Below are 24,421 nucleotides of genomic sequence, written 5' to 3'. Positions count from 1 at the left end.
ATTCCAATTTTAGTGCTTGATGCTAATGTACGATCAGTTCACAGGGAATTTTGTACAAAACGTGATAATTGAGCGGCTATAACAAATAAAACGGCGGGACTATAATTTGTGGACGAATCAGTCAGATATAAGATAATAGATCTGGGATTTTAACGCGAAAGCCTTCCATCCATTTGGCTAAATAAATTTCTGGCATTATAGCTGATGTCAGTTCGTGATGAAAACCCCATATATAATACCTAACTCAGGCAAATTATGACAATTATTGCGAACTGGATAATAAAAGTACCAGTAACACTGGCTGCAGCCAGGATGTATGGAGAGCGTACAGACTCCTACATATGCTTGTTTATGTGCATCGTGTCGTTATTCCTAAGTAGCATTTTGTGCACTCAACAACCGGAATGCACATAAACAGTATTGAAGCTAGGTGGTCGAGGCTAAAAGAGTTTTTGAGACTTTATCATGGCACCAGAGGCCGACTATTCTGTAGCCATATGGACGATTTTTTCTACTGCACGCATTAGGATTTTAGAATCTCTGAACCTCTTTCTAACCTTGACAAGTTTTTGAACCACGTATTGGAAGTGTATCCACTTTATTTCCTTGGTATTTTATAACATATTTTTACTTTATACTGACTGTTTGCTGATTGGCTAATATTTCTCAACGTTACTTAAGGTTCGTTCAAAGGTCGTCCATAAATTAGAGTCTCGCCCAGTCAGCCAGTAAATGAAGAGCAATATAGGAATTTGATATGCTTATGCATCGGTATGAGTTGTCATTACCACACTAACAAATCTAGATTAAATTGTCGCTATGGATATTGCAGTCGGAGGAGTAATAGTAGTTTCAGTGATAATAGAAATGGATTAAAAGGGAAATATAATTTGGTGAGAAAGAATAAATTAGGGGAATGAAAAACACAAAATAATATTAGACCCAAATATCTAGGTGGAGATGAGGGGTACATGAGCCTTCGCAAGTGTGGCTGGTTTAAATCAATGTTATTTAATTTCCCTAACATTTAGTCATGCGCTTCTATCAAGGTAGTCTTCATCTACCAATATAACTCTGATACCTGATGATTTGATGCCAGGTTCTGGCTTTGGTAGCCCCCGGATTCCTTTCAAACTACTCCAATTTTACTCAGCATTACTTGTCAACTCAAGTGGTGTTTAGGCATACGTAATACATATCTCAGATACCTCAGTTGATGTAACTTCACAGTTTTATCAATGGGTTTACTGTCACCCTGTGTTTTACCTCAGTACTGCTCAATAGATCGTAACACCATATGTGATCAATGCTTCAACGACATCTAGAATAATTAATAATGAAAATTTGATTCAAGCATCCTTTCTTATTACATAAAATTACCCTGTAAAAACTAAAGGTTGTCTTGAGCGTGCATGAATTTGTATTAATGGGCGACAATAATGTAGAGAGCTTATTTAGAAATAGAAGTTAAGCTATATTAAGGCTTTTTAACTTCGTTCACGAAGTACAAATTTCGTTTCTATAAACTCACTGGTCAAACAAATTTTGAACACGGAAATCTAAAATGTCGAACACTTTTTAGTCTTATAGAAAGATATCTACCAACCAACTGAGTTAAAAAATTATCATTCGCAAAATGTTATGGAGATATTATTTGTATGACCATGATAGTATTGAAGAAATTAACATACGTCAATGGATAATTGTATGATAACTTATGTTACAGTTAGTTACTTTTGGAAGCTGAATAAATCCCATCGACTACCCTGAAAACTGATTATGTTTAATACAGTATTACGGTTAATTTGATGTTTGAGTGATGAAAACAACGAAAATAAAGTCTGAATAACATATTTAAATGTAATACAAGATCAGTTTGGGAGTGTTTATCTTCCCAAGACTTCGAGTACATCTTATTGATAAATCACAGGAAGCACAACAATAGGTTTAATGCTTCATCATTACTTTGAATAACTAATCAATAAATTAACACTGACATCAAAGTAAAATGGTTACCTATTAAAACGTTTTAGTACACTTATGGGTTCAACCTCAGTACCATTCTTTACATCTTTTAAACTGACTAACTTCAAGATGCCCAGTAATAAAAATATTAAAAATATTACTATTTGATTAGAATGTACCTAAAATATTAGTTGAGTTCATTTGTTCAATCTCAAGAGATTTGCATAATTTTTTGAATACCTGTAATAAATCAAAGTAGATATACAACACCTAGAAACATGAATAAACTAATCATACTTAATGGAATCCATGAAAAGTCAATATCATAACATAATTTTATATGACGTATGGTATGGTGAAATTAATGGTCAATTAATAGAAATATTATTCTTATTATTAAATTCACTTGGTATTATTTACTTGAATCTTACCATAGATGTTTAGGACTGAAATTGATCAGTCTCCTATTGGCATATGTACATACTGTGCGTATTGCCTCTATATTGCCTGAGACTGATCATTTACAGTCCTAAACATCAATGGAAAGATTCAAGTAAATAATACCAAGTGAAATTAAACTTCACCCCATTGCACAAGCAAGTGGCTATCAGGACTCAGTAGCTATGTGGATAACACGATGGCGTTTGAAGCGGACGGTAGTGGGTTCGAGTCCAGGAGTGGATATCAACTCTGAGACGCAGGTACATCCAGCTGATGAGCCCCAGGTGGGACGAAACGCGCGTTCTAGACTCCACTGTTAGCCACTATCCATCTTTGTTTATATTATTATTATTATTATTATTGTTATTATTATTAGCTTTATTCAATATAGAATACAGGATACAATATAGAATTCTCAGCACAAAGTATTTCAGCAGGTTTCCGTTTCTTACTTCGTGGTCTATCCTGAGTGGTCGCAACTTAGATATTAGCAGTCCAGTAAATCAACATCTAAATAATGTATATTCTTTTCGCTACATACTCCCAGCAACCACAATATCTCTGATTAAGCTTTTTGTAAATTTTACGACGAAAAGTTGTACACTTTTCAGAAAGGCACCTGAATAGGTTATGCGATTAGTAACCATAATGATGTATTAAGACAAACGAAATTAGATAAATTGTTAATATATCTAGATGGCAGGAACAGGTAGCCGAGATGTTCAAGCAGGCCATCATACTTAGTGATACAACATTTTTAATGAACTATTTACTAAATTAAATTTTGATAAGTAATTGTTAATATCTTTATTATTGATAGTTTCATTCTATATTATATTTTGGTACAATATAGGATTCTCAGCACGAAGTACTTCGACAATTTTCTCTTAGAAAAACAACAAAAAAGAAAAGAAAATGGTGAAAAAAAAATTCAAATCTGTACAACATTTCAAATTACAGACATGTTTAAGAATACAGGTTACTGACTAGGTTAACTCTAACAACCTGTTCGTCACAGAGTATATTTCTTAGAAGAGGTAATACTGAACTTCTATACTTTTGCTTGCGTGCATGAATTTTAATGTAATTACCTCTCGTTCTACCAGAAGATATACAAGGTGAAGGATATGAGTGAAGCGAATGGTTAGTATCTGATAAGATAACACCTACCAGGAGTTTGCAAAACTTTGGATATCTATCCACAACCATATTACTTATCAAGTCTCTCATATACTGAGGAAGACAACAATCTATCAATAAAAATGAATAAACTAACAGGAATTAACAACTACATACATTGAATTATGACTCAATAATCGAAATTTATCTTAAAACCTTTGTCATCTAAAGATTTTATGCTTCATCCAATGTGAAATAGGAATATTCTGTATTTGAGTTCAAAATTAAAATTAAACAGCTATTCATTGTTCTATGATTTTAAATAGTCAGAGACAAGAGATAAACAGGTAATGAAAATTCAATATTTTGTTTTTCAATAAAACTATAAACAACTAAATACGAAGTGAAAAATAAAAAAATTGGACATGAAACTGACTAATCTAAGAAATAAAAACTATATATTTGTAATATCCCAAAAAGTAGAAAAATCAGATTGTCTGACGTTTCGTCACTGATTATAAGCCATTTCTTCAAAGATTAAATAACTAAATCAAAATTAATCCAAGTTTAAATAGTACAACGCAACAGCAAGAATATTAACTATTATTTATTTCAATAGTTGAAATCATGAGTTAATTGAAGCTAGACCATCATGGAAAACCTGGAAGCACTGGACGGCCGTTTCGTCCTAGTATGAGAATTCTCGACAGTGCGCATCCACGATCCCGCCCCCCGCGAAATTCGAACCCAGGACCTATCAGTCTCTCGCGCGAGCGCTTAACTATTAGACCATTGACCCGGCATCCAACGATGTTAATATCTAACTTCAACGAATTCACGAATACCGCGGAGGGCGGGATTGTGTATACGCACTGCTGAGGAGTTCCACAATAGGACGAAACAGCCGTCCAGTTCTTCCAGGTTTTCCATGGTGATCTAGCTTCAATTAACTCACGATTTTAACTATCGAAATTTCTAAAAAATCTCCACAACACCCCTTCTATTATTTATCTGTTATTAATATTTTATATTATCTGTCATTTATTCTCTGAAGACGTAGCTTACACTAAGTGACAAAACGTCAGAAATTTTAATTTTTCTACTCATTTGGATATTAAAAATATTAAAACACGAAGTTCAGCGAAGGGATCTCTTTTTCCACAAATTTATTATCAAACTGTACAATCGTATATGTATGAAAATGTTTTATTAAGGTACTAATTCCGTGAGGAAATGTGAACACAATTAACCATGACGTAATAAAAAGATTATGATACTAGATTATGTAATACGAATAATAACAATAGATTTAGATTTAGTGAATGTAATAAGATGATTAAAATGTTTTTATTACAATGAATAAAGGTCACAGAGGTGTAAGAAATAAATAAGGTGATATGATGAGCATTTACAAATAAAATAATGAGAATATCAGACATAAGTAAAGGGGGAGTGCAGTAATAATAATAATAATAATAATGGGATAATCAAAATAATTAAGGCTAAGTTAACGATAACGATAAGACGTACTTCTTTTGTGCACATAGTTCTGGTTTAACCTCCCGGATGGTAAGAGGTTCGGCTATTTTTAAGAGTTGGATACGAATAAATCTGGGTAGATTTGAACGAATCATATAAACAACCTTAAAATCAAACTGTGGATCCGTAGAATGATTACAGTCGATTAGGTGTTCAAGTATAGAATTAGTACTTTTACAAAAAACAAAATAAATTTTTCATACATATACGATTGTACAGCTTGATAATAAATTCGTTGAAAAGAGATCCCTTCTCTGAACTTCGTGTTTTAATTTTAATGTTTAAATGTTCAAATCAAATCTTGATAATCATAATCATAATAATAATACTTACTAATCTATAATACGTTTTTCATAATGATCATTATCAACTTTTAATTGTGTTTCATTCATTTTAATTTTATAAAACTGTTCTGATTTTTCATTGAATAATTGATTTAATATATTATAATCATTATTTAATTTACCATTAAATTGACTAATTAAATTTTCTTCATTTTTTTTAATCCATAATAATAAATTATCTAATATATATTGTTTATTTATAGAATTTTTATCTAATTCAATTAATTGTTGTTTTAATTCATTCATAATTTGTTGATGTTGTTTTAATGTTTCAGTTAATGTTTGAATTTGTAATTTTAATGATTCAATTTTATTTTTCAGATTTATTGTTTCTTGTATAAGTATCGGTTCAATATCTATAGCTTCTTTTAATTTAGTTCTATTCAATGAAGAGAGAGGGAATAAAACAATTATGATCAATAATGAAAAATAAAATCAATGAAATGGAATGGTCATCTAGTGCTTTCAGGTTTTCCATGGTGATTTAGCTTCAATTGACTCATGATCTCAATTATTAAAAAAAAATTACTATAATATTAATCAACATATGCTCACTAGTGAATGGCTTCATGATGGATATCTTGGAGTTCTAATGAGAAGCACTTACCAGTGGAGTTTAACCAGTTCTGTTGTAAGATAGTAACTCACTGAAGACAACGGTGGATGTATCGCCCAATTTTGTGGATTAGTTGGAGACAGACATTAACACCATTGGATGCCGGCTAGCTCAGTGGTCTAGTGGTTAAGCGCTCGCGTTTGAGACTGATAGTTCCTGGGTTCGAATCCCGCGGGAGCGAAGTCGTAGATGTGCACTGCTTAGGAGTCCCACCAAAGGACGAGACGGCCGTGCAGTGCCTCCAGGTTTTTTCATGGTGATCTAGCTTTAACTGACTCATGAGCTCAACTATTAGAAAATTACTATAATACCCACAAAAACCGCTTCTGATATGAATGATATTATCAATAAAAAAAGTGAAGAAATCGAAACGCCGAAACTTTAATTATCTAAAATAATAAAAATATGTTGAAAATAAACATAAATCTAATTGCGAAATTCTCTAAATATTTTAACTAAAGAAATGTATATAAAGTTAGTAATTTATAGAGTAGATGGATTTGTGATTAGTAATGGAAAGTAGAGGCCATGTGTTTTTTTTTCGTTGATTGGCGCTTTCCAACTGAAAATACTTGCATTCATGTATTGATGTTGTAACACCAATACGTACGTACGAAGTTCTACGTTGTTACTGACTGACTGACTGATTGATGTTGTAATCGATACTGGAAAACCATTGCCTTTCGCTTCAAATATACATCTGAGCTAATTAGTTTAAATAACCATACACTTTTGTAATGGGTTTGTAATGTACATAATTAATAGATAGCTACTGTTATTTGTAAATTTGTTTTGGAATTGATGATCTGTATGAATTCACTTACCTGTACACATTTGGTTACCAATATCTTATCATTTCATATAAATAATATTAATAATAAACTCGTAAGAAGTTAAAAATATTAACTACTATATGGAATTTTGGTTGAATATTTTTCAAATAGTCAACTGAATTCTGTGATTCGTATTTTACAGTTAATGATTTTTCATGGTTTGTTTTGACTTAAAATTATGTCGTTATTTCAAAGACCAATTTTTAAATATAAAGAAACCTAAGCAGCTTAGCTCAAGTTAGCAGTTCTACAGATCTATACATCAGTGAATGCCAATTCAAAGAAGTTAGAAATAGAGGAAGTTTCATCATCATATCTAAATACATAAATCAAAATCAAGACTAGGAAAATAGAATTAAGTTCAGTTCCCAGACTCTAGCTAATATCTCGGTCAATCTAATAGCTATAATTGGATCACCATCCTCAAAGATCTCAAGAATTAATATGTTGTGACCTGCTACTCTCCATCGTTCTAGATTGTATTTATTTATCTTCTTAACATTAAGCCTCTAAATATTCACCACAAACAATAAGAACATACACAAAACGACGATCAAAACAGATATTATTTGATCTTCAGGGGATCTATCCAACAATCCAAGAAAAATATGTAGGATTAATAAAGCGAAAGTTAAGGACAATTCATGAAAGTAAGATTCGCTTTTTAATGACACCGTGGTGCGTGCTACTTATATTGATATAAGTAGTATATGACGCAAGTCAGGAATGTAATGTCTGGCGGCAGAAGATGGGGAAAATCAAGAAAGAAAGAGCGGAAATAGAAAGCAATTAGTATGGAAATGCAAGAACAACGAAGTTCGAGATAATTATTGAACATTTTGCAAATTAAGTATTATAGTATGGTTTTTCTATTTTATAAAGTAGCTCTGTAATCGTGTGCGAATATAATTCGGTTGTCTTCACCTGTGTTCTCCTTCACTACAACACTACTTTCCAAAGTTATACTTTTGTGTTTATTTCGACGAATCAAAATATTATTAATAATTGAACGATTTTGAGTCATGAGAAAATGGGTTAGTGAGGCATAGTACATTATCATCTTGTAAACAGAACGAAATAGAATGACAATAAGCAGACCAATTTCGGTGACGAGGAAAGTGTACACTTTCACACGGCTCGACGTCATTAAATAGTAAATAAAGAAGGAAACTTGCAATACGAAAATAGGATATTAAGACATTGTTTATGATTCTGATGAGATGATGATCAAACTATGCTTTTCAACAGAGAATGTAATTGTTAATTATCGTCTAGATAAGTGGATATATTAATCTTTAGAAATCGGTTTGAAAAAACATAGCTTTTGGGATTTATATCAACAGTTCCACAGTAGTATCTGAACTGGTGGACACATATAAAGGTTACCTTTCTAGTCAATTACATTTCTTATACCAAATAGTAGGAACCTTTTGTATCAATTTAGCCTAACACCAAAAAGTATAATACATAACTTACTGAGCATCAGTTAAATTTTGTTCAGCTTTGCGAACATCGTTAGCTAAATTCCCTCGAATCTCTTCAGATTTTTGTTTCACAGCATTATAATGTATTTGTGTTTCGTTTAGCTTAGCATTCGCTTTTGCGAGTGTTTCTAATGCCTTAAATTTATTAATAATTAAAAGAAATAAAGTCCGGATCAATAACATTTACAAAATCTATGAGAAAAAATAAAAATAACTGGTTAAGATTTTAAATTTGTACTACTGGATCCCAACTTATTGGTTTTTGAATGTTATGAGGTCCAATCGTTGACAAAATCCTGCACCGGTTCTATTGTAGAGTCACATACTAAAAAAACCAGCTGTTCAGTGCTTTCTGGTTTTCAGTGGTTGTTTAACTAAAACCAATTCTTAGCGTAAGAATACAACCTGGACACAAACTCCTAAATTCTTACTACTATTAAAATAATAATAATAGTTAAATAATCTAATGGTATTACCATGGTGATTGATCTATTGTTATCCTATCCCCCTTTCCAAATATTGTTTAAGATTTATATCAACTTTTGTTTATTTAACTTATAACTTTTAAAACATAATTCACCCCTCATACCACATTTTATTTAATTGTATTAACATCTTTATTGTCCATTTTGTAATTCATTCAAAATCTCACACTATAAGATTATAGTTTGGTTTATCAGGTCGTCTCGATTTTGTGCTTGAGTCGATGTTTGTAATGTTTAATTGCTTTCATTATTAAAAGTTGATTTTACATGCTTACAGAGTTGTCGGACCATATTTTATCTTGTATTTCTTTCTTCCAGACTTTCACGAACACGCCGATCTTCACACATCTCCAGTATACAACTTGCCTTCAGGTTAGATGCTACCTCTAACCTTTACAAATATAACGAGCATGTTAGAATGTTAAAAACATCACAGTGACTAGACGTAAATTAGTGAACGTTAGAAAATTATAGTGTTAGTCAAATTTTTATTTCTAATGCACAGTTAATTTATTATCATTTGTCTAGTCATTTTTAACACTGTTCAATGAAACGCTTGAACCTGTAAATCAATTTAGTTGTCAAAGTCATTGCATACGTGCCTCGACTATCATTATTATTAATATGCTAAATTAATTTACGGATCTTACAATTCACATTTGAAAAACACTTTATTCAGTATTAGAGATAAGCGTGTACGTGAGGGATTTAGAGCAAACAAGATGAAATAAAATCACTTCATCACACAATATTTTTTGTTGTTGGATAAAAAAAGTTTATCGTAAAACTTGACTTATTAAATTTATGTTTATTAATATTAAGTAAGAAATAAAGCGCTTGTTAAGAACTCCACTTTTCTTATAAGTTATCTTTATCCAACTATTCAGTGCTGTTCAAATAGTAGCATACACTGATAAACCTTAACAACAAAATAGTATATATATATATATATATATATATATATATATATATATAGGCTTACGTAATTTATTGTTTAAAATTGCTCTTATTATCTTTATGAAGTAACATAAACGCAGTAAATTAGAATTTGATTAACACAGGTTAACTTACTTTAGTTGTTCGATCGATAATTCCCTTAAGTTCTGCCTCTGTAATTAAAGATTTTTCATTCACCAGATTTCTAAAATGAGAATTTATACACATTTATATACCACAATCTATATGCTATTTCTCAGGACTCTGTATTATCAACGCCGAACTAATGCAACTGTATGTCTTTGCATTTGACCCAACCACATATATATGATTGATGACCTTAACCACACGAATAATTCACTTACAATAGGCATGAAAGACTTGTATCCTTCACCTACTAGGTGGTCTTGCAGTGTCATATGATTTTTCAGGGTTTGAAGTAGAATCTATTCGGTCTAGAATTACCTGGAATATCAACACCACTTGTATAATTAGTCTCTTTCTTTGGAATCAAATGTGTATCGGTTGTTGTGGGAATATATCATCCAGTTATTCATTTATAAAATCAAATTTTATTAATAAATGACAAGAATAACTGGATCTGAGGATTTTTATAATTACTTTTTTAAAATTGTGTTTTTTAAACATATAACCAATTCATCAGTTACTAATCTCACACTTGTAAATTAATATTTATGACATCTGTGTTTCAGTAAGTAGAAACTAAGTAACCAAAAAATGTAAGTAATTCTCCTTTGTCCCAATCTGCTGCTATTAAACTATTAACGCTAAAAAAGAAGTTAATTTATGGTTTACACCTTCCAAAGTTGTTACTGAATTTAGAACTTAATATCAAAATTGTAACATCATTCCATTTAAAATGTAGACTGTATAAACATTAGGTACAATTTAAAATGTATTAGCAGTTTTAAAGTAATTTTCCAATTATACTCTTGAAAGTCACAGTATGTAAATCTTTTTGTTCATAAGGATAAAATTAGAAATAAAGCTTTGTAAATTGGGATTTTTACTTGAGAAACAACGGCGCAGTAAGTTTTTTAAGGCTTAGTAATGGTTAATATCAGCATAGAACTACAAATATAATACTTCGATCTTTTCTTCGTAAACGATATGGATTAACGTTGATTTTCAATTAAATATGATCAGTGTTTAGCAATCGAGATGGCCGAAAGTAATTGGTCGGACTTTAAACTAATCACACTGATAACAGTTGATGGTGATCGTGTAAAATCATAAATCGGTTGATGTTATCGATTCAATCTGCGGGATGCTGATTCAGTAGTCTGAAAGCAGTGCTCAAAACGACATATTGATTCCCTGAACTCGGCCCCTGATGGATTAATGAATAAGCACTGATGAAGAGTCTCCATCAAGGATGAAAATTATTGGAAGCTTCGGGTTTACAATGGTTATTTGGTTTAAGGTGGTTCAGGATTTCGACAGCAAGCTGCACGTTAGTCATATACCTTCTTATTGAATAAGATACAAGCCTCTTCGAATGCAACAGACTTTTAAGAAAGTCTCTTAAATACATCTGTAAATCTAGACAATCCGTTTTGAAAAATATAAGGATCATCTTGATTAAAATACAAAGTAAGTTTTTCCGAATATGAGCTCATGTCAGAAGAAAATGTCATCAAACATTCGAATATGGTTTCTAGCCAGCTTGTATTTTTTCCAAGGGTTATTTTGATAATCTTAATATGAAGCCACTTATCAATATATCAGTTTACGTTTTGATAACTTTCCATGAAAGAGCGTGGTAAGTACTCGTGAAAACGGATTGTTTATATATATATATATATATATATATATATATATATGTATATATATAAGTTTTTATTAATTTCTACAATAAACAGTGAGGGCTTACGTGCATCCAGTCAGTTGTGAAATCTCACTTTCAATATACTTTTTTGATGCGGTTAGCGATTTCAGTCTATTAAATACTTTATTGTATTCTTCTTGAGTTTTTTTGATATTCCATTTTAAAGCAGTTAGATTATTAGAAGCCTGATCATGTTCTAGATTTTACAAAAATAAATCGACATTTGATTTACTTGTCAAGAATCATAAATACACTTGAACAAAGTAAGCAACCATTGTTAGTAACGATCCTAAAATTAGTAGTCGGGTTAATTACAGATTGATCGATCAGCAGGTTAGTTAAAGTCGTCAGAAAGCATACAGACTATTATATATATGCATATATTACTTTTATGTTAACCTGACTTTGTTAACTAAGTAGTACTTAGATGCACTTAGTTCGCTGTTTACAATCATTTCACTGTTGTAATGAACGCTATCTAAAATCCATGGGTTGCTTTAATCTTTTTTTAACAAGAATTATGCTTAATTAAGGCTGCGTGATGTTGCATAGGTTAAAGTAATGTTCTATTCACCCACACATGAGGATCTATGATGTGTTTTTCAACATCAAAAAACAAAACGAAAATATGCTTTTAGGTCCGATTTATAGTATGCATTACCCCACCCTCAAACCCAAAAATCCATTATGATGAATAGTTGGCTGAAAAGCTTATATGCTCTGAAACCATGGTAGTAAATAATCTCGTACCAAACCATATGTTTTGAATCTCATTTGTAATCCTGATGAAAAATCAGTGGATTTGCATTCACTTTAACGGTTCGTAATTTAAACTTCGGTCAACTTAGTAAATAGTAAACAGATACTACCTCACGCATCACAAGTCTAATTCAACAGATCATGATTACTCACTAGAACGTCTTAAAGCTGGTTACTTTTGAGTACACGGTTAACTTTTAGTTCCTAAAAATTTTTTATTACTTGAATACAAATATATTACAGCTAGAGAGAATTGGTACTAAATTCCTTTGTTGTTTGTACTGTTGAAGGTCTGTCTATATGTTCAAAATCCAAGGATATTGATATTCCTGTTTATGTTGCTTTTAATAGTGAATAACTAATTATCTTCCATTGTCTTGTCAGCTACCTTGTTTTTAATCATATTTAAGCTCAGAACAATGGTTATTTTTGACACTGTTAGGATTTTTGTTTTGAAATGTTCAAGGCTTGTTGACTCTTCTATAAAATAAAGTACACAAGGGTTTTCATATGAGAAAATGTTGTCCGAAATGCTTATTAATGATTGCAACTACAACGCTGTTAACTGGTGTAAATATTAAATATCCTCCTTTAATGTTGTCAAAAACCAAGTTCTGTGATAGCAAACAACTATAAATTCAATTGATTTCCTTTCTAGAAACATAGGTCAAGTTTTTCAAGTACGATATGCCTAAGCAATCGATGCAATACATATTATCCTAAGATTCTCAACAAATTGAAATAGAACAAAAAGTTCACTTTCGTACTGATTGATTGAATTTTCTTATTGATATTTAGGACTGCGAAGTGATTAGTCTCTTATTGTCATATGTGCATCCTGTACGGATTGTCTCAGTAACTCCTTTATCTACAAGCATTGTATGCAGAGATGATGGTGACTAGCAGTGAAATATAGGACTCTAGGATCTCATTGAACAAGCTAGCGGTTACCTAGACTCAGTAACCAAGTGGATAACGCGATGGAGTTTGAAGCGACAATCACCGGGTTCAAGTCCCGAAGTAAAAATAAACAAATAAACCAACGAACGATTTTTAAGTTATGTTTCAGCCGTGACTAACATTAAATGCTTTCCTTACGGAGAAAAGCACGAAGAAGCTTATTATCATCAAATTCCACTATGATACTCGGTGCCTATGATTACCCATTTCAATCATCAGTATTCAGCATTTTGCTTTTTACTGAACTGGTAATATTTTTTTTGCTTATGTTCTGCTATACTAGGTAACTAACAATGTGGACAAGTTTTAATCGATTGGTCACTAGGTGATGATCAATTTGACGTATATCGTGCTCTTCTTAGTGTAGATTGAATCCTATCCATCATGTTGCAATGTGGCCACCAGTGAAGGCGATTCGATATCGCTTGCACTAGTTTGAGATGTAGGGTGGTGGTTAGAAGTGATTAACAAGAGACCCTGGATCCAAATTTTGGGCTTTTCGACACTCCAAGGACAGTACTGTGCTGAGGAGTCCCACAAAGCACAAAACCTTGATCCTAACTTACCTCTCGACTACCTCCAACCACCATCTTACATCTTGATATACATAACTTATTAACCCTTGAATTCACTGGTTAAAATAAACTCATGCGGGTAAAATTCGTCACTTAAATTCATAGTTTGCCCACTCAATAAGCTCTAAAATTATTATCAGGTGAAATTTCACCTAGATGTATCAGTAATACAGAAATATATGTGAAGATTTTCCTCACTTTCAAGATTATAATTTCTGTACAAATATATTTAATTCAGCACATAGTAGCTGAAAGGTAATAGGGTTTATATGTAAAGTTGTTTTAAGAACCGTGTGGCTTTAAAACTGTTGTCAACTCAGTTTTTTTAATTGCATTCCAAATATTTCCACTCTCAAATTATGAAAGCCAGTCACTTCTAACTAAAAAGCGACAGTACTTGACCGCACTCTGAAAAATGTTTCTTTGAATTTCCAACTAAATAAACATGCATGAGTGGCTGTCTTCTGTAATAAGCACATGATAAAACTTCTATTGGTCGAGCTATACCATTGTGAAAATGTATAGTATTCGGATAATAAAAACGTTATAATGTGCAAACGATGAACAGCTAAGACACTGGTTTTTCATAATGGTATTTTACATGAGTATAATATAATCTGTCACTTGTGAATGTACACATATGCACAATAAGCGTACAAGGTAACTTCTAAGGTGCCAAGTGATTACATTAGTTCAGATTTGTAAATCGGTCCAAATAAGTTAGAAATTTAAATTTGAAATACATTTGAATAGTAAAGAGAAGTTTGAAAGTTAACATTATGTGAAGAACTTCGGAATGATAAAAATAAATTTCCGCTAACTCTGAAACTCCATGTTGTCATGCATACAAACTTTACTGATTTCTACCTTCATTGTTTTATTACTTAATGTCTAAAAGATAGGAGTCGTGGCAAATTCTAATAGTTATACAAGGTTGAACGGTAAATGAGTATAATATACCCACAGAAATCGCTCGATGAGTCGGTTTATTTATTACTTGGAAATCATATGACAAGGACAAACACAATACTGTTTTATTGAAGGAATTTGTGTGCTCAAGGTGAATTAAAACGCAACAGAAAGAAAATCACTAACACATATTCTTCAAATAACAATCCAGGACATTTCGCGGGAAAATAAGATGCGTTTTTGCGAATTAAAATGTAATAATTACCTTTCTGTACTACAAATGGAATTTCGTTCATGCAGAATCGACCTATTCTGTCAAACTGATTTCCAAGCATATACACAGTTCTACGAATTTCATCTATTTTATTCTCTGTATGGACCAAGTCCAATTCCACTTCTTCAAATATGTCAATCACATTTTTAAGTTTCTTTAATAAATATCAATGTTAAACAACTTTACTTGCAAAAATATTGTGCAGATTGTGTCTGTATTTTTTATACTGCCGCTGAGAGCTTTATTTTCCAGATAGTTAACAATTTTTGCAAGCGATTCCTATGAAAATGGTCACTAGCATACGCCGAACAAACCTCTCCAATGACCAGTTGACTTATGGGATAATTTAGCACACTAACCATCACTATTTAAATTAGTACTCGGATACTGCTATGACAATCGAGGTTACACTTCATACGTCCAATATGAAAAACTGCATTCCTGTACATGAAGATGATAATATCACACTTGTCTACACAGAATGTAACTTAGCACCGGACTTAGCGTGCCTTGTTGTTTAAGCAATAAGAATTGTGAATTTAATATCAGTAAGCTAATTATTAGTTTAACTCCTCCTGGAGTCCCTCCGGGGGCTACTGCCGGTTCCAAGCCAGGGTAAAGGAGGAGTGTCGGGCATGAGGTTTGTGACCCCATCCCTTAGAAAACTAACTCGCCAAAAACCACTAACCAGAAATTATTGGTTTATTTTCGGGCTATCGAATCGTCTAATGTATAAGGAATGTGGTATTTTGTATCTTTCTCAGGCATTGACGAGCATAAATCAACCGTGTTTGTCAAAATATCTCACTAGAACTAATTTGACTAATTTTAACCACTGAACGATTGTGATCATGCAGTTTCTGTTGACATGAAGTGTAGGCAGAAAATTTTAACGGAATAACCAGAGTTCAACCATGCTACGTATGTGACAGTTACCGACCGATGACGATGAAGGTAATTTAACGATATTACAAGCTAACAGAAGTCCGATGCAAAGTGGATAAGTATTTCCGTCCCGGTTTGGACAAGAAATAGGAAAGTCATAATTTTACGACTAAATTAATATTTAATCCGATTTGTCGCCTTACACATATTCTTAAACCTGATGAATAGCCCTGTACATGTACAATTTTCATTCTCATGAATTATTGTTTTCATAATTAAAATATCACGAATATTCGGATTGTAACAACACCTTAACCAGAATCTTCTTTTTTATTCGAAACGTGCCAACCCAGTGGAATCAGGATTTGGGAGATAAGAAGCTCAAAGATCTATTTGATAAAATATCGATATATTGAGAAGTGACGAATCTGTCTAGCAGTTGTGGGAGAAGGGAAGCACGGCATAACCATTCGTGATCTGGTGAGGTTGCGTGACCAAGCGCCCCCAGCTGGGTGAGTCCAATAAAACTAATGTGCTCAGCACCAAATGTCGAAGGCGTACAAAGCTATTTATTTTGGGGATTTATGTTCAGCTGCAGACCACTCCTCCACTGGGGTGATGATGACCCCAAGACGTGGCCAGCCAGAACTTTAAGCCAAACAAATTTGTTGTTAGGGAGCACTCTTCTGATAGTTTGCTATGCTCAGAAGCGTCAGGTTGTCTTTCCATATTATAAGGGCCTATGTGGTACAATATAGGAATAAAGAAACGAGTACAGTGAAAACTTTGATTCATCGTAAACTTCGTCATTTTTTCGTCTTTTGCAGCCGTCTTGGAAAAGAAAAAGAAAGAATATGTAAGTCTACGTGGAATTACACTGATACGTGCATAATGAAATAAATCTGGCGAAAAAAGAAAATAAAATCATATGCATGCGTTTCGTAAATACTCAAAAGCGCGAAGACGATTTTTGTAGAATGATGTCTTTGGGCATTTTTAAAGTAAAATACAAATATGCACATGTGAGTAAGCATATTAGCAACAAAAATATTTGTGGTTTTATTGGACACAATACTGAAACGTCGAGACGAAGCAAAATGTTATGTAGTGTCTTACGTGCAGTGATCGCACAGATGTCGTAGAAACCTTACTCTTCTTCCAGAACGAGTTGTTTTGAGTCCTTTGTCAGACACCACCGAGGTGTTATCGTGATTGTTGACTATTGGGTAAGTTATCGTAACTGTGAGACTTGTGTCTTTCAATTGTACTGAAAGAAAACCGGTATAAATGGTGTTTCTTTCTAAATTTGTGACTTTGAGGCGATCGACTCTGATACTACCGTTAATTCTGTTCTTGTAGATTATGTGGCACTTGGGTTCACGCTGAAGAACTTTAAAGTGTCCTTCGTGTTCCATTTCATGAGTTTGTTGAAGTGATTCACGACGCGCAAAGGCGTGTGTAATGTGTGGTAGGGATCAATCAACCAACAATAGTTGACTGTGGTTGAGTGGAAACTGGTTTAACTGAACGCATCACGTTTTTATGCCAGCTTGCGTAACGGCATAGATCCATATTTCTTGGTGAAGATGAAGGACCTACGAAATCTGCTGGAAGTCGTAGTGTCGTTACATAAACGAGATGAACTGTAATGTGTTCATCGTCAGTTATTGCTGAGTTGCGGATACTGAGTAAAACGAGTGGAAGAGCATTGGTCCACTGCAAAACGCATGCAACCGAGAGCAAAGCTTTAAGCTGTTGCTGAAAGCGTTCTACCAACCCGTTTGCTTGTGGGTGGTAGGCAGTTGTCCGGTATCGCGTTATTCCTAATATTGCAGTCAGACAACAGAGAACTCCGGATTTGAACTGGCGTCCACGATCTGTAGTAATAGTTGAAGTGCAGCCGATGTTTGCTATCCACCGTTTGACGAAAGTGCAGACCATCGTTCCAGCGGTAATTTCCTAGATGGGTTGTGCTTTCGGCTATAGAGTGAAACGGTTTACGCAGGTTAAGATGTAATAGTATCCATTTGGATCTGGTAAAGGTTCCACCAAATCCGGATGAACATTGTCGAAACGAGCTTCCGAAGTTTTGAAAGAGCCTGTGGGTCATCTTTTCTGTCTAATCATTCTGGATTCTTGGCATCCTATAAAGGGGCGTGCCCACTCCCTTACGTCTTTTTTCATATTAGACCAGTGAAATTGTTCTGCTATGGGCTTGATGGTTGCACGAACACTTGGATGATGAAGATCGTGCAACGTATTGAAGACGTTGCGTCGATAGTGTTTCAGCACAAATGGACTAAGCTCTGTCACATAATGACGTTAAATTGCCTGTTCTCATCTGTTTAATACGCAGTCTCAGGGTTAAGATAACTCATGCTGAAGATCAGTATCTGCTTTACGAAGTTGAGCGAGTTTGAGAAGACCATTTCCTCGGAAATCGTTCAAGGAAGTTATACGAGACAAAGCGTCTGAAACTACACTGTTCGCCCGAGAAATATGTCATATATAAGTCATTATTATTATCTCAAGTAAACTGTGGAACGTATTCCAGTTGTCGAAACTCTCGAGGAAAATGTTTTTGTAAAGATGAGCCTAAAAAGGAGGTTAGAGGTTTGTGATCGATAAAATGAGTGAATTCTCGGCCTTCAACATAGTGTTGAAAGTACCGTACAGAAACAATATATGGCTGAGAGTTCTCTACCGAAAATTCAATACCTCGATTCCGTGTCCAACAACCGTCTCGAGAAAAATGACAAAGGTAAACAGAATGAGTTTTTCGCGCATGTAGGTAACATTCGTTCTACTGATAGAAGAAAACAGACTAGCAGTGAACAGGTCTTTATTTATCTCGTAGAATAGATACAGTAGAGCGGAGGTTACCTGTACAAACACGCAAAGCTTTTCAACATCCAACGTAAGATAATAGGAAATATAATGCGTATACGAAGTAAGGGAGTTAATGAATAATTACGCTCTATTGCTTCGACATACACTTAGTTGTTTGCTGTCAACTCCTAACTAGTAAACCTACGTTGTCACATTAGCTTTCTCCTAGAATCGACTTAGATAGGAACGTCGGTTCGATCAAGCTATCAACCATGAAAACCTCCGTTCTGTGTCCTCGGCCAAAGGGAGAATTACTAACTTGTTCAGTGTTTGAATACCAATCAATGACGACCAACTCCATCAGCATTCGACGATAACCCATGGATGTCTCTCCCTTTACTAGCTTGTTATCTTATCTCACAGTATTGAAGAGGGGGTGAGGAAATGAAACAAGAGTGCAGGAAGAAATGCTGCAAGGGGGCTAGTCAATACTATGTTGGTTAGGCACAATGTTTCCACGCTCTATCCAGCTATCAGATGTTTAACCACCTGCTTTTTGAGTCGCCCTCAATTAAAAAAATAAAGAAGAATCTACTTAAAAAACAATGGTGGAGATCAGCCATGGGTTTTCGCGTACATGTGTTTGTGAAAATCCCTCCATGTATATACTTGCACTTTGTTCCTATTGATCCCCTTAGTTGTACATTGTTGTCTTTTGATTACATTTAAATTGTTAATACTTGTATTTTTTTATTGTAGTTTTTGTTTTTCTTACGCATTCACTAAGTTTGTGTTTCTTCCCGAACTGCAACTGTGTTGTTTTACTTGACACTTGTTCTTGGCGGTAGCCATATTGATTTACTCCTCCTTTTGTGTGTTCTATCCAGTCAGGATGGAATAACGTTCATTTGTTGTGACTGGTAATTTTCCCTCATCTCTCATCAACTACTTTATTTATTGTAATTTAGATTTTATTGATTGGACAACTATTGGTTGAATAGCCGGGTGGTAATATTTGTTTAGGTAACGATTTATATGTCAATTTATGATGAATTATAGAACCGCTATTTACCCGATTATTTGTTATGATTTCGACGGGGAAGGGCGCGTGTCTAACGTACCCGGAAGGCTATTCAGCAGTCCAAACCGTAGTTTGGATTTTACACATGTAACATATTACTTTATGGAAATCCTTTAGCGCATTACCAAATTCAATCCAGCTTCCGAAACGCTTGTTCAGCATAATACTTTGAAACGCCTCGCTGACGTCCACTGAAATTTCACTTGAACATGAAGCGCTTCAGACAACACGCATTAGTTATTAAAAAAAGTTATTCCTTGAAAAAAAACAACCGAAAGAAGTGCAACAAATATTTAGGACTTACCGTTGAGTTGCCATTTCGTCTTAACCTCTTTGTTTAACAGAGACTCACAAAAACTCTAGGTATCTATGACTTTTCAAGTTATCTTTCTTACGTTACTTTATGGACCTTATCAACAAATTATATAAAGGTGTTGACGTTTACTACAGAAGTTGGGACCACAGATCAAGTTACGAGGGAACAACAGAGCTAACGTGTACACTACAAAACAGAGAATGCTAAATTAATGCTCTTAGAAGTCATTCTGTGCTTTTTCATGTAGCAAAAGATGACTTAATTATGGAAAAACTTAGTGCTCATACGACCCAACACGCCCACGGCATTTGAAATGCGGAATGATTGCCTCTAGTCAGGCCGTTCAAGATCGTTGAAACCAAACGGCGGACAGATTTGAAGGGGATTACCGTTTTTACCTTGCCTCGCGGACTCATAGCAGTACATCCTGAATAGGAAAAGTAGAATATACGGTTAAGGAGAAAAAGTAAATTACTAAGAGTAGGATGATTGAACAGTTTTTTGATGGTTAGAGACGTAATCGGAATATTGCAGATTAACCATCTCATAGGTTGATGTAGGTATGTACGTTATATTGTAGCTATGTCTCCTAAAGTCACTTAGCTAACGAGTTGGTCTGCACATTTCAACTGTGCAAGTTCTATTTGTCATGAGTACTACGAATAATTGATCAATGTAGGGAAATACTGCAGTCACAACACTGGGCCATTGACATTAGTTGGTTTAAAGCCGGCGTAACAGTGAGAGTCATGTCGTAAACTCACAGTTCTGATTACCTAATGGATCACTTGTAGACTGAATGTGAAATTAGGTACGTAAATCAATACAGCTAATATAGTAACCCACAGGCAATGTACTGAACAGTATCTTCAACTAATTAACTGTTCGTAAACCGATAAATTGAGTGCAAACCATGAGAGCATATGTTTTAATCAAGGGGATAAAACAACACTATACGTGTAAATAGTTATTAGTCAGGTTATTTATCAATTCAATTCTAAATTTTTTTGCTTAAATCGACCATATTGCGTGCTTGTCAAATCGTAACAAGGCTTTATGGCGATGTTGATAAACAATTTGTGAATAGCATTGATTCGGATATTAGCTATGAAAAGTAAAAGAGGTAGCGCTGTTATATATGTCCAAGGTTGTAACAAATTTCCGGCCTTCAAAAAAGTGTTGCAAGTGACATGCGGAAAGAATACAAAGCTGGGAGTTCCCTACCGTGTGTGATATACCTCAATTCGGTGTCTAGCAACCGTCTCTAGAAGAATTCCAAAGGTTGCCCTGTGTAGTTAACACGTTGTTGTAAGATTTCTCCGATCGACGAAAGGGATGCGTGTACTGAAATACTAATTGGTGCTTTGGTGTCCTGCTGTGTGCAAGTATTGTTGCTTCGGTAGTAAGTTTCTAAACCGTTGAAAATGCTTCTTTCTCAGCATCGTTCAGAATGATGGATTTCGCATATCCACGAAATTAGTTGGTTAGAAGTCTCGTAGGATACGCACAAATTCGTTAGAGTTGTCGATAGAAAATTACTAATACATTAAACTAACGTAATTTCTTGAATTTGGTCAGTTCTAGATAGCCCTTAATGGCCGCAACCTTGTTTTTTATAGGTCAGATGCTTCGGTCACCAATAATATGTCCTGAAAATTTTCGGAAGTCGGTTCCGACTCAACACTTCTGAATGTTTACGGGAATGACGTGTTTTGCATTCGTTTGAAGTCAATTTCTAAGCACTAGAGAAGAGATTATGTGCCCGAACTTTCATTCAAGCAGTCATATACAACGCATGTACAAAGATGGTATCTCGAAAAATGTCATCGATGAATCTCTGGAAAGTTTGTGCAACATTTCTTAAACCGAAATGCGTGCGTATGAAGTCGTTGAAAGCGAAATGTGTGATGATAGCGGTTCTAGGAATGTGGTCAGCAGCCATGGGAATTCGGTTATATGCTTTGATTAAGTCGATTTTCAAACAAACAGCTGTACCTTTTAAGATATCTATAAAATCGTTAATGTGGGGCAACGGGTGACGATCAGGAATGGCTTCCGCATTCAATCGCCGGTAGTCACCAGATGGACTCCAGTCGTTCTTGTCCTTTGTATGGACCATATTCAAGTGAGATGACTATGAGCTGTTTGACGGTCGAATGACCCCTAAATCTATCATGTGATCGAATCCGATTTTAGTCAACCTCAGCTTTACGGGAGCTGGTCGTCGCGCTTTCGAGAATACATATGGTTCTGTAGTTGTTATGTCATGTTTAACATCGCTGGGTACACGCTGTAATTTCGGTTGTGTTTGGTACGTTACAGAGCACTAAACGCGTATTCATTGGTAGTATGGACAAATCGTTTGCCTTACTATGACTGGGGATAATCTACAACCGGATAAAGAAGTTTCACAAACAGATAGCTTATTAATTCCGTCTACTAACCTCCGTTTGCACGTGTTGATGAGTAAATAACGATGTAGCAGGCATATACCAGTGATCGGCATATAAATATCTGCAACAACGAAGATCCAGTGGATGTGTTTTTGTAAGCCCACGTAAAGATGAACATATCGCCAACTGTATGCGGTGATCGGTTTCCCATTTGACGCCTGTACGTTCAAATCTGCTTCAAGGAGTCGATAGAATTGGCCGAAAGAACGCTAACGTCGGTGTTGACGAGGTAGCCGGCTACGGTTGGCGTTAACGCGTGCTGGCTGGGAAGTTTCCCGAAACGTTTTTCATGTCGGGCGGTACCAGAACCAATCAGTTTTATGTCTCATGTGATCTAGAGACAGATCGTTTTCGTGAAGTACACTTCTGAAGAGTATGTGAGAGTTTACAGTCACCACAAACATTAAGGCAGCTTGTCAATGCGCCGTAACGTTATTTCGTGTCGTTCGATGTTTTTTTTGACTGAATAGGCCTCAGCGTTTGAAGTTCTGGTGATCTCTAGAATTCAGTCGCAGATGCAGCCAGCTCGTACACGGCATTGTTTTGAAATGAGGCAAGCACTGACTGCATCAATTTAGGAAGCTTAGACAAAAAATGTTGTCTAAACAATCCTTCGTCAAAAGTTCGTTGACCTCTCAGTCACATTAACATGATTGTTGCTGAGCCATGTTGTAAGTTTTCGGTCATGATGAGTATAAAGTATAGCAATGAACGAGAGAATATATATTCTTTAAAAGTTTATCATAGTCTTTGAAAGACCCAGAAAACATGCTGAAAATTACTCGAGGCAACGGCAAAAATGGTTACAGAAAAATCGAACATGTACACTTGATGGGTTGCCATGGTAGCTTGTGAGAAACCTTAGTTTGAATCTCCAAAAACTCCAACACGAAAAGTGTGCAAATCACACCAAAACATTTTGTTCGAAAGAAAATTGACGAAGACAATAGATCCCTACAGAATACTAAAATTAATTGTATGAAAGTTAACGAAGTTGAAATCAGCTTGCTCATCGTTTATGTGTAGGGAGTTGATCACGAGTTAGCTTCAGAGAAATATCAGAAATTTCAAGATGAAATATTTGCATCCAGCTATTGTACAGGTCTAGATTTGAGATGGGGACATTCGGAAGTTATTTTGAAAGTATGAAATATCTTAGAGCATACAACCCTTATAATTTATTCTGAAATTGTGTCCAATCAACGGATTACTTAACATGCTTATGAGTAGAGTAAATACAAGTAATATTAAAAACTATTTACAAAATAAGCTTGTCAGTCATATCTCCACAGACTAAAATTGTCCTGAGTTGAGATTTTCACTCATGAAAGACATCATACTCAAAGATTGGAGAATGTAAATATGGCTAAACTATTCCAGCTCGTATTATGCTTAACGAAGAATGGTGATTTTCATTCAGGTGGATAAATTCCTTGGTTTACAAGTTGAGAAACCCTCCAAATATGGTAAATATGACAATTAGAACTCTCCGAATAGGTGTACTAATTCGGAATTCCCAGAATAATAAGTCAGGTAAAACCAGATGTGCACAAATAGTCTCATTATGTTTGGAATTTGTAATGAACGCTTAGACAAGTACAAACGAACCAGTACTTAGTACAAATATCACAGTATTGTTTGCCAGGTGGTGAAGTCATCTAGTTCAAATGAGTGATTTTTATGAAGTTTTATTGTGGATCTTTAATCGCTTTTCTGAACTACGAGTGGAAGTTCGTTCTGATGATGTTCAGAAAATTGATGAAACAGTT

The 24,421-nt window shown here is 34.4% G+C and overlaps 2 protein-coding genes across 4 annotated transcripts in view; both read right to left on the bottom strand.

The window, feature by feature from the left end:
* The window catches only part of MS3_00004239 (uncharacterized protein), a 39,707-nt gene extending 24,185 nt beyond the window's left edge, over window positions 1-15,522 (bottom strand). The window contains exons 1-8 of one of the 3 annotated variants that reach the window (XM_012943911.2): window positions 15,403-15,522; window positions 15,275-15,367; window positions 15,080-15,242; window positions 11,657-11,807; window positions 9,898-9,967; window positions 8,334-8,476; window positions 7,399-7,442; window positions 5,398-5,764 (exon numbers count right to left, since the gene is read on the bottom strand). In XM_012943911.2, the coding sequence (XP_012799365.2) occupies window positions 5,398-5,764; window positions 7,399-7,442; window positions 8,334-8,476; window positions 9,898-9,967; window positions 11,657-11,807; window positions 15,080-15,242; window positions 15,275-15,367; window positions 15,403-15,450 (1,079 nt within the window). In that variant the 5' untranslated portion in view covers window positions 15,451-15,522. Of the gene's footprint in view, window positions 1-5,055; window positions 5,788-7,398; window positions 7,443-8,333; window positions 8,477-9,897; window positions 9,968-11,656; window positions 11,808-12,472; window positions 12,851-15,079; window positions 15,243-15,274; window positions 15,368-15,402 lie in introns of those variants that run through there. The other 2 variants (XM_051212126.1, XM_051212127.1) reach the window with 2 other exon arrangements.
* Window positions 15,523-16,414: 892 nt separating this feature from the next.
* MS3_00001250 (uncharacterized protein) lies at window positions 16,415-18,214 on the bottom strand. Its single transcript, XM_051208727.1, has one exon. It carries the CDS (start codon window positions 17,912-17,914, stop codon window positions 17,453-17,455), a length of 462 nt encoding a protein of 153 aa, XP_051072274.1. The 5' UTR covers window positions 17,915-18,214; the 3' UTR covers window positions 16,415-17,452.
* Between the last annotated feature and the right edge of the window lie 6,207 nt (window positions 18,215-24,421).

The sequence above is a fragment of the Schistosoma haematobium genome, chromosome ZW (assembly GCF_000699445.3).
Source record: "Schistosoma haematobium chromosome ZW, whole genome shotgun sequence".
Lineage (NCBI taxonomy): Eukaryota > Metazoa > Platyhelminthes > Trematoda > Strigeidida > Schistosomatidae > Schistosoma > Schistosoma haematobium.
This window is presented reverse-complemented; position numbering and strand designations above follow the sequence as displayed.